Source organism: Zingiber officinale, chromosome 2B (genome assembly GCF_018446385.1).
Source record: "Zingiber officinale cultivar Zhangliang chromosome 2B, Zo_v1.1, whole genome shotgun sequence".
NCBI classification, from domain to species: Eukaryota; Viridiplantae; Streptophyta; class Magnoliopsida; order Zingiberales; family Zingiberaceae; genus Zingiber; species Zingiber officinale.
In genome coordinates, this window is record NC_055989.1 from 6614094 (window position 1) to 6631636 (window position 17543).

Here is a 17543-nt window from a genome sequence, read left to right on the forward strand (position 1 = left end):
TTCTCATAAAGTGTCATATACCACCTTGCTGATCTTTCAATTGTATTCGTGTTTTCTATCCTAAAAGCAAGCAAATAAATCAACATTAACTCAATAAACCATACATCTGTTTTAGATGGCATACATCGCGAACTCATTTGTTTTTTTATGCTAAAATCGAATTAAAAAGTTTTGCTCCGGGGACTCGTAGTTTGAACCGAATGGTCATTCTTATTGTTATCATCGTCCCTGAACTCGACTGCTGGGGGCCAAGGAAGTCTGACCCGACCGGGTCAGTGGGCCCCTCCCATGACGATTCTTCCACGTCGCAAATCATGACTAACACACACGTACAAAATCTAGATCCTACGCGTCTGATGTCATCTCCTTCGCCGCCACGTCTTCGATGACGTCTCCAGCAATTTCTGCACCTGCATTGCATTTGCTCGAAACAATAATATTTACACCGAACCTTCTGTGCGTTTTCACGTTTCTGAATCCGAATGTGAACCGATCGATCGCTAAGCTCGAAATCTTGTTTTCTGTCATGCATGATCTTACAATGTACTATTTCTAATTTAATTAAATTACAACGCTTTATTTAAGTTTTTACTGCTTTTGTTTTTCCGGTGACATCAATTGCCGTCGGACATCACCTGAAGAATGGTAGGTGATGTCAGTACGTATGTTGACCGATGATGGTGTTCGAATTCGTTGAACTAAAAAATTGGTTGATCCATAAGTTAAATAAAGCAAAATAGTAAATTAAATAATATTTATAATTTAATTATCTTTCTATTATTCTATTCTTTACTAACTAAAATTATCTTCGTTTTTTTTTTTTTTTCTGTTTCTACATGAATATATTATATTTGGACATTAATTATATATGTTAGACAAATCGAGACATTTAAAGGTTAAAATTTTGCATATATGATCATGAAAACTTTAATGGAAGAAAATTAAAGGCGTTAATCTCTTTCCTTCGTTATTTTTATCAATCACTCGCATTAACATTTTAGAAGCAAAATTTTCAACAACTTATTTAATCCATTTTTCATGAATATTTAAGTGTGTCAAGTATTTGCAAGCTAAGGTGATAGGAAAATGGAGGATGACTCGCCGATTGAACAAGTGCGACTAACAGTTCCTCCAACAGATGATGCAACATTGCAGGTGTTAACATTTCGTATGTGGATTCTTGGTGTTCCACTTTGCATCTTGCACTCGGTGTTGGTTCGAATTGGTTATTTCAGGCAGCCATTCGTTTACATATCGTCAATTTGTTTCGACATCTTCATGTTCAGTGGAGGTAATATGTTGGCCAAGGTTTTGCCAAATAAAGTTGTTAGGATTCCGGGTACAAGATGGAGTTTTTCGCTGAATCCATGCTCTTTCAATGTCAAAGAACATATCACCATGTCCATATTTGTCAACTCAATAGGCAGTCCAGGATTTCTCAACATTAGCATAGCCAAGATCTTTTACCATAGAGAAATTCATATTTTGCCCGCTTTACTCTTGGTTATATCAACTCAGGTACCAAGTTTGTTATCATATATATATATATATATATATATATATAAAAGAAGAGAAGTGATCGTATATTTTACACTCAATTTATGCAGTTTTTAGGTTTCGGATTTGCTGGTTTGTTTCTAAAAGTTTTTGTGGATTCAGCATATATGTGGTGGCCCAATGTAATTGCCAATATCTCGTTCTACAGGTATGTTAATTAATTTATTTTTCCTAATGAATTATTAAACATAGGATGAAATTAAAACGATGTGTAATTTTTTATTTATATTTATCAGGGCATTACATGAGCAGGATAAGAGGCCTAAGGGAGGGTTATCACGTTATCAATTCTTTTGTATTGCCACTGCTGCTATTTTCGCTTATAATATCATCCCTTTTTATTTCTTCCCGTCTATTACTGCTCTCTCATTTGTGTGTTGGATATGGAAGGATTCGATCACTGCACAACAAATTGGCTCCGGGATGAATGGGCTAGGCATTGGATCATTTTCACTCGATTGGATGATGACGACAAGTTTCATAGGAAGTCCTTTGGTCGTTCCTTCATTTGTGATATTCAATATGTTGTTTGGATTTATTGTAGTTGCATACATTATCTTACCCTTCTCTTATTGGAGTAATGCATTCGAGGCAAGGAAATTTCCAATGGTTTCGACCAATATCTATGATTCTACCGGCCACAAATACAATATCTCTAGAATTCTAGATTCGAACACTCTCTCGTTAAATCAAGAAGCCTATGATAAATACTCAAAGGTATACTTCACTACGTCACTAATTTATAGTTACGGGTTTAGTTTCGCTCAGTACACATCCTCTATTTCTCAGATTGCTCTTTTTAATGGGAGGTATGTACTCATTTTGTAACATTGTACGTAGTTGATGTATGCATAATCTTAATTAGATTAATTGGTTCAGTGATCTATCTGCAGGTCACTTTGGCAGCAGTTTAAGAATGCATATAAAGATGACGAGCAAGATGTGCATTCAAGGCTAATGAAGCAAAACTATGAATCTGTTCCTCAATGGTGGTTTTACTTCATATTTTTCCCAATGATCGGAATGGCAATTCTAGTCTGTGAAGGTTTTGGAGGTCAAATTCAACTTCGTTATTGGGAGGTTTTATTGGCATGCGCTCTGGTGCTTCTGTTCCTTCCTGTGGAAACTGTACTTCGAGCAATTAGTGGTCTGGTGCGCACTCATCTTTACAATGAATTTGTTGACTGTCGAACCCATATTTTAACTTACCAATAACTTTGTAGGGATTCTCATTAGATCTGTTACTAGAAACCATCATTGGATATATGAATCCAGGCAAACCTATAGCCAACTTGGCTTTCAAACTATACGCATCAGAGGCTCACCTTTTGGCATCATCTGTTATATATAACTTCAAGTTATCACACTACGCCAAGATTCCTCCAAAAGTCTTATTTCGTATCATGGTAAGTTTATTCACTATCTTAATTCTTTCATATCATGGATGGTTGATTTTATTCATCATTAATTATATACAAAATGAGTTTATTCACAGATTCTAAGCACGGTGATTTCATGCTTCACTGATTTTGGCATAGCATGGTGGATACTTCAATCAATAGACAATATTTGTCAACCAGAATTGCTTCCCAGAGGAAGTCCTTGGACTTGTCCTAGTGAGAGAGTGACATACATATCTTCGGTAACATGGGGACTTGTCGGACCTAGTAAGATGTTCTATCCCAATGGTATGTACTCGGTAATTTTTATCTTTGCTCTTATTGGATTCTTCCTACCGATTCCCATTTGGTTATTATCGCACAAGTACCCTGAAAAGAAATGGATTAGTCTCATTAACTTTCAAATTATATTCCATGCCTCTATTCTCATACCTTTCGGTGGGACTGTGAGTTATTCGAGTTGGTTTATTGTTGGCATACTCTTCAACTACTTCATCTATCATAAACGTAAAGAATGGTGGACTAAATATAATTATATATTATCAGCTGGACTTGATGCGGGTTCTGCAATTTTTGCTATTTTGATTAGCGTCTCTCTTCAATTTCAAGACATATATGGAGTGGATTGGTGGGGAATAGAATTAGATGATCATTGTCCATTGGCAAAATGTCCCACAATGCCTGGTATTATTGTTGAAGGTTGTCCCCTAATCCAGTGATCATATTTGTTATTAAATTCAAATATTTCAGTGTGCTTTTTTAATTGTATTACTTTGTTTAATCTGACAGTTGTCGATTTTGTTTTCTTTACAAACTGTTTTAGTAAAATTTTCATTTCACCGTAGCTTTAAATTTATATATTACTATTTCCATTAAGGCGCATTCTATTTAAAGGCATAATAATTTTACTAATTTTATAAAGAAATAGTTCATAGACAAATATTTTAATTAAACATCATCCTCACACAGTTTTTTAATAACTTCTTAAAAAATAATCAAACTAAATTGTGAGCCTCCAACTTTGAGCCAGGTATAAATAATATAATGCAACTATCAAAATTGGTCGGCCTTATGTACCGTGTCAATTCCTAACTCGGACATAGATTGATTGCTCGGTGTAAATCCTAGCTCAATTGGCCCATACCTGACTGCCTCAAATTCAGTAGCAATTAACAAAATTCATGCATCAGAATAATAAATGTAATTTTTTTGAAACCGAATACTGAACTTAGACACCGTGATATCGAACGGACAAAATTACATTTTCTTAATTGATTCATTCCATGTTGTCCTTACTCTTTAATTCTTGATTCAATTGAACTTGGACGTAGCTAGTAGCCATTTGGTGAGGCCATGCCACCGTGATCAGCAGTAAACTAACTAAAATGATTTAAATTTGTTTAATGAATATTTTAACATAAAAAAGTTGTTTTTTCTAAAAAAATATTATTTATCCTTAAAACACATTCTCAATAAAAAATGATGCATGATTAAAAAAATTATCTAAAACATACACATATATATCACTAAGACGAATAATTCTGTGTCTAAAAATTATTTTTCTATCCCTAAAGAATGTTTAAAACGGAATATTTCATCTCAAAAATTCATTAGTGAAAATTCCGTTGCTAATTTAGAGAAAAAATGATTAAAAAATAATCAAACTAAATTTTGAGCCTCTAACTTTGAGCCAGGTATAAATAATATAATGCACTATCAAAATTGGTCGGTCTCATGTACCGTGTCAAATCCTAGCTCGGACGTAGTTTGATTGCTCAGTGTAAATCCTAGCTCAATTGGCTCATACTTGACTAGCTCAAACTCAGTAACAATTAACAAAATTCATGTATCAAAACTGACGCGCGAACTCCGATGAATATTTTGTTAATCAAAAGAGGACCTCCCGATCTATAGTGAAGAGATCCCTTTGCTTTCTTGCACACACTCCGACGATTCAACAAAGTGTTAGCGACCCAAACTCAGGGTGGGGATCCCTGGTAAGATCCTCCGACGCTCAAGTGAGTCTAGATCCGGTGGAAAAGGAAGAAGAACAATAGTCGCTCGAAAGTAGGGTTTCAGATACAGAGTTTGCGTATTTTGCTAACAGAGAGGATCCCCCTTTTATACCACCCACATAACCTCCGCGATCGTGAGGTGGTTCCTGAGTTGTCAGAGTTTGTTAGGTAATGGAAAAAGTATAGCCTGTGCCCTGTGTCATAATTCTCCGAGGAATCTTTCACTTACCCATTGATGTACCTTCTTTATCATTTCTATACCCCGCTATTACTGAGACGGTTAGAGGAATATGCCTTATGATTATTCAGCTTGTAATGACCTTCGAATAAGGCTCTAAATATTCCCCAACAAGCTTTGATGAACTATTACACTGTTGTCAGATACTTGTCTGCTGAATATATCTTACTCGGTTGATAAAACCGGTCGGTCTTATGCTTGTCTGTGTAATAACCTATTATGTTAGGTATCAAATACTGCCAGGAATTATTTAATAGATCATGTATTTTTAAAAATTGATATGAGATTGAGTATTCCTCATTTGTCCATCCCTTATCTGACCAGGTCAGTATTATATTTAGTCCTGATCGGACCTTATCTAGCAGGACCTATACTGGAAGCCTTACACTCATTAGCTCTTACTAGACTGATTGTACGGTGGGTAGTTTTATATAACTTAGTGTCTTTAAGCCCGGTCGGGCCTTTGCCCGACTGAGCATACACTCAGCTCCTTAGACTCGCTCAACCTTTATGTGGCTAGATGTATATTACTATTTTGATAAGTCTAAGTATTTTTAAGCCTGATGGGCCTTTGCTCGACTGAGCGTACACTCGAATCTTTATACTCGCTCAGTATCTAATAGAGATAATTCCTATGAAATTCGGAAACGGTTAACTCCTGTCATGAGGGCACCTCATTGTTGGTGCGGGAAGCATCCGACGATCGAACTCGTGTTTTGATAATGGCAAAGGATTCAAAAGTTAAGGTGTTTTGTATTCTAACAAGTCTACTTGAGAATTTCAGGAAAGTCCTAGCTGCGGTTAGGCAAAGGGAAAAACCCTAGGGGGTGGTAACCCTAGGTCATAGGGGGTGGTAACCCTATACGGAAAGTCTTGGCAGGTCGATGACTTCAGGAAAAAGTCCTAGGGGGTGGTAACCCTAGGTGGAAAGTCCTGGTGTCGCGAACCAGGTGAAAGACTGGACTAGCCGGGAAGCGGATATCCAGCAGAAAGTCCGGAAGCGTCGAGTGCTGAGCAAAAGTCCAGTCGATCTGGAGGATCGACTGGCAACAGGTAAATCTCTTGAGTGGAGTAGGTGAGGACGCGTTCCCCGTAGAGGGAACAGTAGGCGTCGGGTCGACCTAGGGTTTCCGGTTGGAAATCCGAAGTCAGACCCGGACAGTCCGGAGACTGTCATAAAATATTCGTTATTATTCATACTGTTATTTTGTACTAACTTTGTGTTGCAGGATGGTGTTTGGGACTAACATGTCTTGCAGGTACAAAATAACGGAGATTTGTCTCGGATGAACAGTATCCGAGGCGCCTCCATGGAGCTTGGAGGCGCCTCGGGTGCAAAAGCTGACCTGGCTGCGAAGCTTCAATGGAGGCGCCTTAGTGAGGGTATAAGGCGCCTTGAGCAGGGCATAAGGCGCCTTAAAGGGATGAAGTTTGACCAGATTAGATTTGATCCACGCGGAAGACTCGGCAGCATGGAGGCGCCTTGAACAGCCTTCAAGACGCCTTGAACACCCTTTATAAGGGGGTTTCGACCAGCACTTCAAAATATCAAGTTCTAAGCTTTCCTTCTTCAACGTGCTGCTACGACATTCCGACGACCCGGAGCTCCAATCTTCTTCTTTCTTAAGTTGTCGGTAAAAATTTATTTCAATACTATCATTGTAATTTGTAATTTCTATCGTGCTTATAGTTGTTGCCCACCGGAAGCGATCAAGGATCGCGGGCCTTCGAGTAGGAGTCGCCTTAGGCTCCGAACGAAGTAAATTCTCTGTGTCCTTCTGTTTGTGTTTCTTTGTTTTAATTCCGCTACTTTAACTCCGATAGTTTCACGATTCTGATAAACGTACAAAATAGCCACGAGCGCTATTCACCCCCCCCCTCTAGCGCGGTCTCGATCCAACAATTGGTATCAGAGCGGGGTTGTTTTGAATTGGTGCAACCACCATTCAATACAGTTTTTCTTTTCGTGGTATTTTGTTTCGGAGTCAATTAGAAATTAGCTAATTAGCTAAAATTCTAATTTTTTTTCAAATCGGTGTTGCTCAAAGGTTGTCAATACCACTTGGGCTCGTAATTTTTCTTCTTCTTCCCGCACTACTAATCCAAGACTCAGTCTTGGAATAGATCTTCTTGTTTGTGTCTTTTTTAGATCTAAATGGCCCAACAAGAAGGATATAGCACCGTTCGTCCCCCACTAATTTTCGGAGAAGACTTCGGATATTGGAAGGGGCGAATGGAGATATATCTAAAGATCCAGTTCGACACCTGGATGATAGTCAAAACAGGACTGCAACTACCAACTGATACAGACGGTAAGCCTACATCCTGTGAGAACTGGGAGCCAGCCTTTATCAAAAAGGTGGAAGCCGACGCCAAATCTACCTGCACCATCCAGTGCGGTCTTACCAAAGAAGAGCTCAACAGAGTCGGTCAATTCTCCTCCGCGAAGGAGCTGTGGGGGAAACTGATCGAACTTCACGAGGGCACCTCAGAAACCAAGGTAAGTAATCGTGATTTGTTACTTAATAAACTATACAATTTAAAAATGCAGGAAGGCGAGACGGCAAGTTCGTTACACGCTCGAATTCAAGATATTCTGAATTCCCTTCATGGAATCGGGCAGAAGGTAGAAAACAGAGACATAATAAGGTATGCCCTTAACTCATTTCCTAGGAGTACATTGTGGGCATCAATGGTAGATGTCTACAAAGTCTCTAAGGATTTGTCTTCCTTAAAATTAGATGAATTATTTAGTGAATTTGAACTCCATGAACAAACTAATACACAGCCATCCGAGAAGGGTATTGCTTTGGTTGCAGGTACGAGTCGAACAAGGGAATCAAGAGTACGGCGAAAAATTGAATCGGAATCAGAAGACGAACCTGACTCAGAAGATTCAGAAGATGAACTGACCAGTGAACTAGTAAATCTCGTGAAGAAGCTCTACAAGAAGAAGAAGGACTTCAACAAGAAAGATCTGAAGAAGGCAGTTCAATCCAAGGAGGCCCAACAGAACTCAAAGGTAAAGTTCGAAGTCACTTGCTACGGGTGCAACCAGAAGGGACATATCAAAGCCAACTGCCCCAACCAAAAGGAAGCCAAGAAGCAAAGAAGAAAGAAGACCCTGAAGGCAACCTGGGACGAATCTTCTTCGGAGGACGACGACGACGAACTCGACCAAACGAGTTTACTCGCACTGATGGCCCGGGACCATATCATCGAATCCGAGAGCGAGTGTGAGTCAGAGGCCGACTCCGAGCAAAGTCACGGATCCGCATCCGTTTCCGAAGGGCTAGACTCCGCTGTAAGTATTCCGAGGCTTAATAATTTAGTCAATTATTTACTTCGCAAATTAGCCAAGTCAAACCTCAAGATAAAATCACTTCTAAAGGAAGTAGTTGTCCTTAAAGAAGTGGCTATCACTAATTCCTTACCTGATCAAGTTCAGACTGGAAATTCAACTCAAGTTCAAAAACTTGAGGAAGAAAATTCTAGTTTGAAAAATCAGGTAAAAGACTTAAAAAATACCTTAGAACGGTTTTCTCTGGGCTCCAAGAATTTGGACCTAATTCTTGGGACACAAAGAGCCGTCTACAATAGAACTGGACTAGGATATAAAAGTAAAAAGAAATATAAATCTTATTTATCCCTAATAAACAAACAAAGTAGTAAATCAGTCCAAGCATGGGTCCCCAAGTCCAAATTGATCAATCAAGTTACTTGGCCAATACTGGGTTCCGAAGGATCAAATATACTACCTCGATAGACCATATCGAGGCTATGATCCAGGGAGAGCTAAAAGAAAAATGATCTTAAAAATTTAAAATTTAAAAAATTCTAAATCAAATTAAAAATTCAAAATTAAATTATAAATTCTAAATTCAAAATTCTAAATCAAATTAAAATTTTAAAATTAAATTCTAAATTCTAAATTCTAAATTCAAAATCAAATTAAAAATTCAAAATTAAATTATAAATTATAAATTCTAAATTCTAAATTCTAAATCAAATTAAAAATTCGAAATTAAATTATAAATTCGAAATTCAAAATTCAAAATCAAATTAAAAAATTCGAAATTCAAAATTCAAAATCAAATTAAAAATTAGAAATTAAATTATAAATTTTAAATTCAAAATTCAAAATCAAATTAAAAATTCGAAATTAAATTATAAATTATAAATTCAAAATTCAAAATCAAATTAAAAATTAAAAATTAAATTATAAATTCAAAATTCAAAAATAGATGGAGGATCCAAACTAACTGGCACCTCCAACTGAACTACCCGACAGGGTAACTGAACCTAATTTACCCGAAATGGGTAAAACAAAAATAGATTACCCGGCAGGGTAATTAAGGTTAGATTAAAACGGGATAAGTTTAACTTGAGCCACAGTACTGGTGAAGTTTTTGGATGATAGTATGTTAGGGAAGCTTGGGCATCGCATGTCTAGGAAAATATGGCTTCGACCTGGTGCATTTGGTCAAGTGAAATTGACCGAATCTACCCTTAAATGGATCCTAACTAGTTAGACCAAGGATTAGTATTAAGTTCAATGGGTAGGACTATTTGGAAACCTCGAAGGCATGGTTACTTTAATGAGCTCCTTGTGACTCACCATAGCCCAGAAGTTTATCCAAAAATGTTTACTTGTTGAACCCAAAGATAAACCTGAATCTAACACAAAGTTAAACCAGACCCTTAAACTCAACAATAATTCATCTCACAACAATAATAGGGTTCCCTGATTGACAATTTAGACGGGTGAGATGACTAAGAAATTAAATCATGAAAAATGACTTGAACTTCAATCAAGTTAATTAACAAATAACTTATCTTTAATTAACTTGAATTATTTCTAAATTTCAAAATTATTTTAAAACTTAAATTTCAAAATGGTTTTAAAAAAAAAACTTAAATTTCAAAATTATTTTTAAAACTTAAATTTCAAAATGATTTTAAAAAACTTAAATTTCAAAATTATTTTAAAATCTTAAATTTCAAAATAGTTTTAAAAACTTAAATTTCAAAATTATTTTAAAAACTTAAATTTCAAAATGGTTTTAAAAAACTTAAATTTCAAAATTATTTTTAAAAAACTTAAATTTTAAAATTATTTTAAAACTTAAATTTCAAAATGGTTTTAAAAAAACTTAAATTTCAAAATTATTTTTAAAAACTTAAATTTCAAAATTATTTTTAAAAAACTTAAATTTCAAAATTATTTTAAAAAAAGCTTAAATTTCAAAATTATTTTAAAACTTAAATTTCAAAATGGTTTTAAAAAACTTAAATTTTAAAATTATTTTTAAAAAACTTAAATTTCAAAATTATTTTAAAAACTTAAATTTCAAAATTATTTTAAAATACTAAATTTCAAAATTAATTAACTTTAAACCCGTATTTAAAATTATTCAACTTTAAGACTATCTAATTTTTTATCTTTGTCAAAACTAACCTATATCATGTAAGAAATGTATTGATTAATTCAACCAAAAAAAAAGGAGGCGCCTCCATCAAAGAGGAGGTGCCCTCAAGCAACGGCGGGAAATTTCCCGCCGCCCACTTAAGGCGCCTCCAAAGGCGCCTTAAAGAAACCTTAAGGCGCCTTAAACCTTTCTTTTTGTCACGAACAGAAGCATTTTTTTGTTTCTGTTCGTGTTCTGCCGCAAGCCGATTTCTTCGGATTCTTCCCAACCAAGGCGCCTTCTACCTATTTCCTTCCCTTTAATTCCTAGCTATGCTTCCTAGGTATAATCTAAACCCTCCTTCAATCGTTTATTTCCTACATTCTTTACTAGTTTTGCAAATTTTTCTTGTATAATGTCAACAATAGGAAGCATCGTATTGTGGATACCACACCAGCTAGGGCCCCTTCCACGGACCCGAGATTCCCCTCGGAACAGCATAGGATAGATTTCTCTAGGTTTACCTTTGAGTCAATTAAACCTAGATATATTGGTCGAGAATTTTTGTCCCAATACTGTCAACCCACTATCGAGATGATAAACCACTATCATCTAGATAAACTGGTTGACTGTACCACTACAGTCAACCAAGATCTGTGTGCCCAGTTCTATCACAACCTTGAAAAGGTTGATGATAGAACCTATTCCACCAGAGTTGGTGGTACTGATCTTCAGCTTACACCCTCCCTACTTCGCACCAGCCTGGAGCTTAGGGAGTCCGAGTGTACATTCTTGTGTTACCCGAGTAGGACCCTACCCTTTGGTGATCCCTATTCACACATTACATTAGACGACATCTACATGCATTTCTTTGGGGAGGAGAGACCCTTGGGCCTGACCGAGTTCAGATCCACTCTTCTTCGAGTTCAGGATTATGCTATATACAGAGTCCTGGCAGCTTGTATACTACCCTTATCATCTCGAGACGTCTCGAAGATGCGACCGTCCCACTTGTTCTTTTTGTACGCCCTCACCCAGCGCCTTGACATAGACATAGCCCTCTATATGTTTCATAACATTATCGTTGCATCTAGCACAGTTACATCTGGAGTGGTTCATATGCCTTATTGTCATATCCTGACCCAGATATTTGTTGGGGATCGGTGGCCGACTTGAAGGGGGGTTGGATAGACGGCGCCCCCAAATACTCGCTTCTTTCTACAACGTTAGTGCGCAAGCGGAAATGCAAACAAAGCAAGTAGAAAGCTAAATACTAAAGGAAAGAATGCAAACCAAGCTACACGATCATTTACGTGGTTCGAAGATAAAGCTCCTACTCCACGGCGTGTCCGTAAGGTGGACGATCCCTATCCGTCGGTGGATTACTCCCCGGAAGATCTCCGGATAGCTCAAACCTCCTTGTGGGTGGAGAAACCTCACCACAAACTCACCAAGACCTCTTGGATACAAGGGAAACTCTTGAGCACTTGTAGACTACTAATTAGACCTTAAACAAGTCTAATTTCATCAGGGATAACCAAGCTTCCAAGCCTTGGTTATATAGGCCTCGGGTTGGAAAACCCCGCCTACCAGTCGACTGCTAAAACATGCAGTCAACTGCCCTCTATGAAAATTCGACCGTTACATCCCAACGGCTCGATTCCACACTGCCAGTCGACTGCACCAGTCGACTGCTAAAACATGCAGTCGACTGCTATAGTACTGCTACAGTAGCGCTACAGTATTGCTACAGTGCTGCTACAGTAAACCCCTAAAACTAGGATTTTACTCCGAGTACAATCTCTCATGCACTCGTACCCTCACCCTTATGACTCATTTGACGCTTCCTTTGCAGCTTTGACCTTTTGCCTTCAAGCCTACTTCCTTTGGCTCTCGTCCCTCGGATGCATTCAAGCCCGCGGCTCGTACCCAATGCCATCCTTCGCGTATGCCTCGAAGTCGCTTCCCTCGGCCCTTGTCCTCGCTGCCTTGTCCACGGTCCCTTGGATGCTCCATCCTTCACCGGACTCGAAGCCATCAACCTAAGTCACATGTGTATCCTGCAGTCCTGCACAACTCAAATACACATATCAGATACAAGGGTGAACCTAACTTAAACCCTTTGCCCAAACACCAAAACACATGGTCGCACGGACCATTGGGATTGCTCCAACAATCTCCCCCTTTTTGGTGTTTGACAATACGTTTAAGTTAGGGAAAACAAATAGCAAATAAACATGCTAATACAATGGACTTACGATGCCAAGGCTACACACTTGGACTTACTCTGCCGAATGGACTTACGATGCCAAGGCTACACACTTGGACTTACAACGCCGAATGGACTTACGTTGCCAAGGTTACACACTTGGCAACCGCCGTAACAATGCATCATGCATTAGAACCTATCCCAAGGCTCCCCCTACACCTATGCTCCCCAATGAGCTAGGATTTTCACAACAGGCTTTTTAAGAACATATCCCAAGGCTCCCCCTACGCAAAGGCATTTTCAGGTTTTCCCAACTAAACCTTACTTCTCCCCCTTTGCCTAACATCCAAAAGGTCCTCCAACAATATCCCAATTGTTGAAAACTTGTCATTCCAATTGACCCTAAACTCGTGTGTTTATCCCCCATGGATTTCATACACTTGTATGAGTTGACTTGGTCAAAATCCAGTGCTGAAAATAATTTCAGACTGGTATCAGTCGACTGCAAGAAGTGCCAGTCGACTGGTCGCTACTGGTTGAGCGAACAGAATGCTTCTGTTTCCAGCCAGTCGACTGCATGTTTTAGCAGTCGACTGGTGCAGTCGACTGCTAAAACTAGCAGTCGACTGGCACAGTTTTTCAGCCTTTTTTAGCATTTCTGACCGACTTTCAGAAATGCACCAGAAATTCCCTAGACCTCCAAAAATTCCCAAATTTTGTAGAGAGGTCTATTGTCCCCTTGTCTACCTGGGAAAAATACATTACAAAATGTATCTATCACAAATCCTAAGATTGACACAATATCCAAAATTAGCTAAATGGTTCAATTGAACCTTGACCTAAAGTCCTAGTTTTGGCTTCCTCTTGATGTATTTGCCCATACCAACCCACAATGCATCCCTAGCATTGGTTTATATGGCATCTATACATCTAAAATCAATTATCATGCAATATGATCCCAATGTCATATTTCCTTGCATGAAATATAACCCAATTATGCCAAAACCCTAGGTTTGAGACTCAAGTCCGTCTCCAAACCATTTGGCACACTCCATGACTCCTCTAGACTCCCAAGTAAAATCCACCTGAGATCCATTGGCCATGGGTCCCAAATTGACTATTTGAGCTCCCCCTAGATCTCTTAACCTTAGCCACCTCCCTTGGTGACTCATCTATTGTGACCAAACCACAATGATGTCCCTTAGAAGATCTCCTTATCTTCTTGACCTTGGACACATCATCCTTGCCATAGTCATATGCAACCCTAGCATATTTATTTTTTGCCTTAGATGACTCTCCCTTGCCCTTATCATGTGCCACCCTAGCACATGGTCTCCTTTTAACCTTGGAGGGATTAGATCGGTATCCCAAACCCGATCTATCATTGTTGGGTCTTTGGCTCCCCAACACCATATTCAATCCCTTAGATCCAATAGTGAATCTCTTAAGGAATTTTTCCAAACCATCAAGCTTTGCCTTCAAAGCTTGATTCACCCTTTCTAGGTTCCTAAACCTAGAATCAACATGTCCACCTTGGACATTCCTAGACCTACCCTTTCTAGTCATATGTCTCCCCTTCTTGGAATTAATGCCTTGGGTCTCCTTAGGTCTTTCATTTCTAGATTTATCATGCATTGGTCTCCTAGGGTTATGGTCTACCTTAACCCTACTTCTATCATGATATCTAAAACCGAAGTTATGCATGGGCAAATAATAACACTTATTTCTAGCATGCATGGGAGTATAAGAATTTAAATTTGAATTAACCTTCAAGTTAGGGCATACCTCCCTTACCCTTGAAGCTCCCCCTTGACTTGAGCTTTTCTTCTTCTTCTCTTTCTCCCATTTCTTCAATTTCGCAAGCTTCTTGATTTCCCCCTTTTTGGGGCATTTGGTGTGGTAGTGACCCTTCTCTCCACACGTGAAGCATATGATGCACATCTTCTTCTTTTGGACTTCTTCATTCCTACAACCCACATTAGAATTTAAAATAACTTGATTTGGTTTAGGATTTACCTTCTTCTTACCCATAGGACATCTATTCTTGTAGTGTCCCTTCTCATTGCACCCGAAGCATATTATATGGTCTTGTGACTTCACTTCGGTGGAGGTGCTTGCTAGGTTGATTTCCAAGACTTCTTCTTCTTCTTCTTCACTTGTCTTGGATTCTTCTTCAACCTTTGAGGATGTAGATGCTATATCTTCCTCATCCACACTTGTGGATGCCTTTCTTCATCCTTTTCCTCAAATGTGACCAAATTCACTTCCTCTTCTTCTTTTGATGTTGAATTGGTCTCCACATCCGATTGATCCTTCTCTACTTGAGCTTCTTCATCCGTTTCTTCGGATTTTTCTTCTTCTTGTGTAGGCATAGGTTCTTCCCATTGAGCCTTCTTTATCTTGCTCCACAAATCATGAGCATTCTCGTATTTACCTACAAGGCGCATTACGTCATTAGGCAAAATATCAATTAATATAGATATTACCTTGTCGTTTGCCTTTGATCATGTGGTTTGTGTTGGTGCAACATCCCTCAGGTCAAGGTTGACCTGGTTGACCAAGCTGAGTCTTGGTTTAAGTTTAGATGTTTGACAATAAGATACTGATTGAAGGAGAGTCAAGTAGGTCAAGGTTGACCGGATACTTGACTGGAAAGTCCTGACTGGGATGTTAGGCAGAAGGAAATCCTGGTGAGTGAAGCCAGGTGAAAGTCCTGACTGGGATGTTAGGCAGAAGGAAATCCTGGTGAGTGAAGCCAGGTGAAAGTCCTGACTGGGATGTTAGGCAGATGAAAATCCTAGTGAGTGAAGCTAGGTGAAAGTCCTGGTGAGTGAAGCCAGGCAAGGGAAATCCAGATGGATCAAGGATGATCGGACATCTGGTGTTGGGAAGTCCAAGTAGGTCAAGAGAGTGACCGGATACTTGGCATGAAAGAAAAGTCCAAGTAGGTCAAGAGAGTGACCGGATACTTGGCATGAAAGAAAAGTCCAAGTAGGTCAAGAGAGTGACCGGATACTTGGCATGAAAGAAAAGTACAAGTGGGTCAAAGGGATTGACCGGACACTTGTTGGGGAGTCCTGGCAGGTCAAGGGAGTGACCAGATGCTAGGCATGATGTACCAACAAGTCAAGGTTGACCGGATGTTGGTTTGGGAGGTTCGGGACTTGGTTTTGGGCAAAAACCAAGTGCTGGATCGATCAGTGGATCGATCCAGATCTTTCCCAGCGAACAGAGAGCCTCTGGATCGATCGGTGGATCGATCCAGAGGTCCCAATCGATCAGCCGATCGATTGGGACGCTGCTGCTTCGCACGATAAGCGCTGGATCGATCCGTGGATCGATCCAGGCGTTTTTCCAGAGCACAGAGGCGCTCTGGATCGATCCGTGGATCGATCCAAAGTCTCCCCGATCGATTGGGAACATTCGAATCGATCGGGATCCGACCGTTGGCGTCGATAAAGGCCGCAGGCGCACGATTCCTTCGGCATCTCTTCTCCGATTCACTCCAGCTCTTCGCCAGCTCCTCTACAGCACTCTCCAAGCTCGTGATCGCCAGTTCTTGAAGGTTCTTGGAAGCTTTCCAAGTCAAGAGGCGGATCAAAGCCAAGAGGAAGAAGTTAGGGTTAGGGTTTTTACTGCACATCTAGTAAGCTTTTGCTTATCTTGTATTTCCCTTTCTTCTTCTTGTACTGAGAGTATTGTAGGGCTTCTCCGCCCTTGGTAGTTACCATAAAGGAGTGTTATTCATAGTGGAGGGTGTGTGCGTTGGTGTGGATCCTTGGATTAGTCACCTCTTGTGAGGTGGATACCAAGTAAACCAACTTTGTTAGCGTTTGTTTTTGTTTCTTTGTATTCCGCTGCGCATCCAAGAAGAAACAAGCAAAGAAGCACACCGAGCGAACGCGACGAGCTATTCACCCCCCCCCCCCCTCTAGCTACTTTTGGTCCTAACAAGTGGTATCAGAGCGAGGCCGCTCTTCACCGGAATCATCGCCGGAAGGGTCAAGCATATCAAGAAAAGCTAGAGGGTGAAGAAGTTAGAGCAAATTCTTCAAGTTCAAGACTTTATCAAGCTCAACTTCAAGATGCAATTCCAAGATGGACTTGGATTTGACACAAGGGTGGCTCCACCATACACTTCTACGAGTTTCGATTCTTGGAAATCAAGAATCGAAAATTTTCTTATGATGGAGATAGAGCAATGGTTTGCTCTAATGGAAGGCTTCAAGGCTCCAAGAAATTCAAAGGGCAAAGTTCTCAAGAGGAGCAAGTGGAGCCAAGAGCAAGTCCAAAGGTGCGAGGCTAATGACAAAGTGACCAAACTTTTGGTCAATTTATTGCCAAGCACCATCCTTTGCAAAATTGGAGAATTTAAAGATGCAAAGGAATTATGGAGCAAATTGGACAAGCTTCATGAAGAGATCCCCTCCACTGTACAAGATCATGAAGAATCCAGAGAGGGTGACGCTTTGGAGCAAGACCAAGAGGAAGACTCCGAGGTTGAGAGATGCTCAACCTCCGAAGAAGAGGAAATCCAAGAAGCTTCATCCTCAAAGGAATGCAACGAAGGGAACAATGAGGGAGCATACTCCTTGTTTCATATTCAAGATGATGAAGCCTCCACCTCTAGGATTGAGGGGGAGCAATCCTTGGTGACGCCGGATCAAGAAGAAGGAGAAGTTTCTACATCCGGGTCAAGAGACGAAGAGGAGGAAG

The 17543-nt window shown here is 39.4% G+C and overlaps 1 protein-coding gene across 1 annotated transcript in view; it reads left to right on the forward strand.

Moving 5' to 3' along the window:
• Positions 1 to 1086: 1086 nt before the first annotated feature.
• The window catches only part of LOC122048125 (oligopeptide transporter 5-like), a 34656-nt gene continuing 18199 nt past the window's right edge, over positions 1087 to 17543 (forward strand). Inside the window, exons 1-5 of the mRNA XM_042609728.1 lie at positions 1087 to 1518; positions 1608 to 1705; positions 2451 to 2709; positions 2781 to 2963; positions 3053 to 3245. Coding sequence (XP_042465662.1) covers positions 1087 to 1518; positions 1608 to 1705; positions 2451 to 2709; positions 2781 to 2963; positions 3053 to 3245 — 1165 coding nt within the window. The remainder of the gene's footprint in view (positions 1519 to 1607; positions 1706 to 2450; positions 2710 to 2780; positions 2964 to 3052; positions 3246 to 17543) is intronic.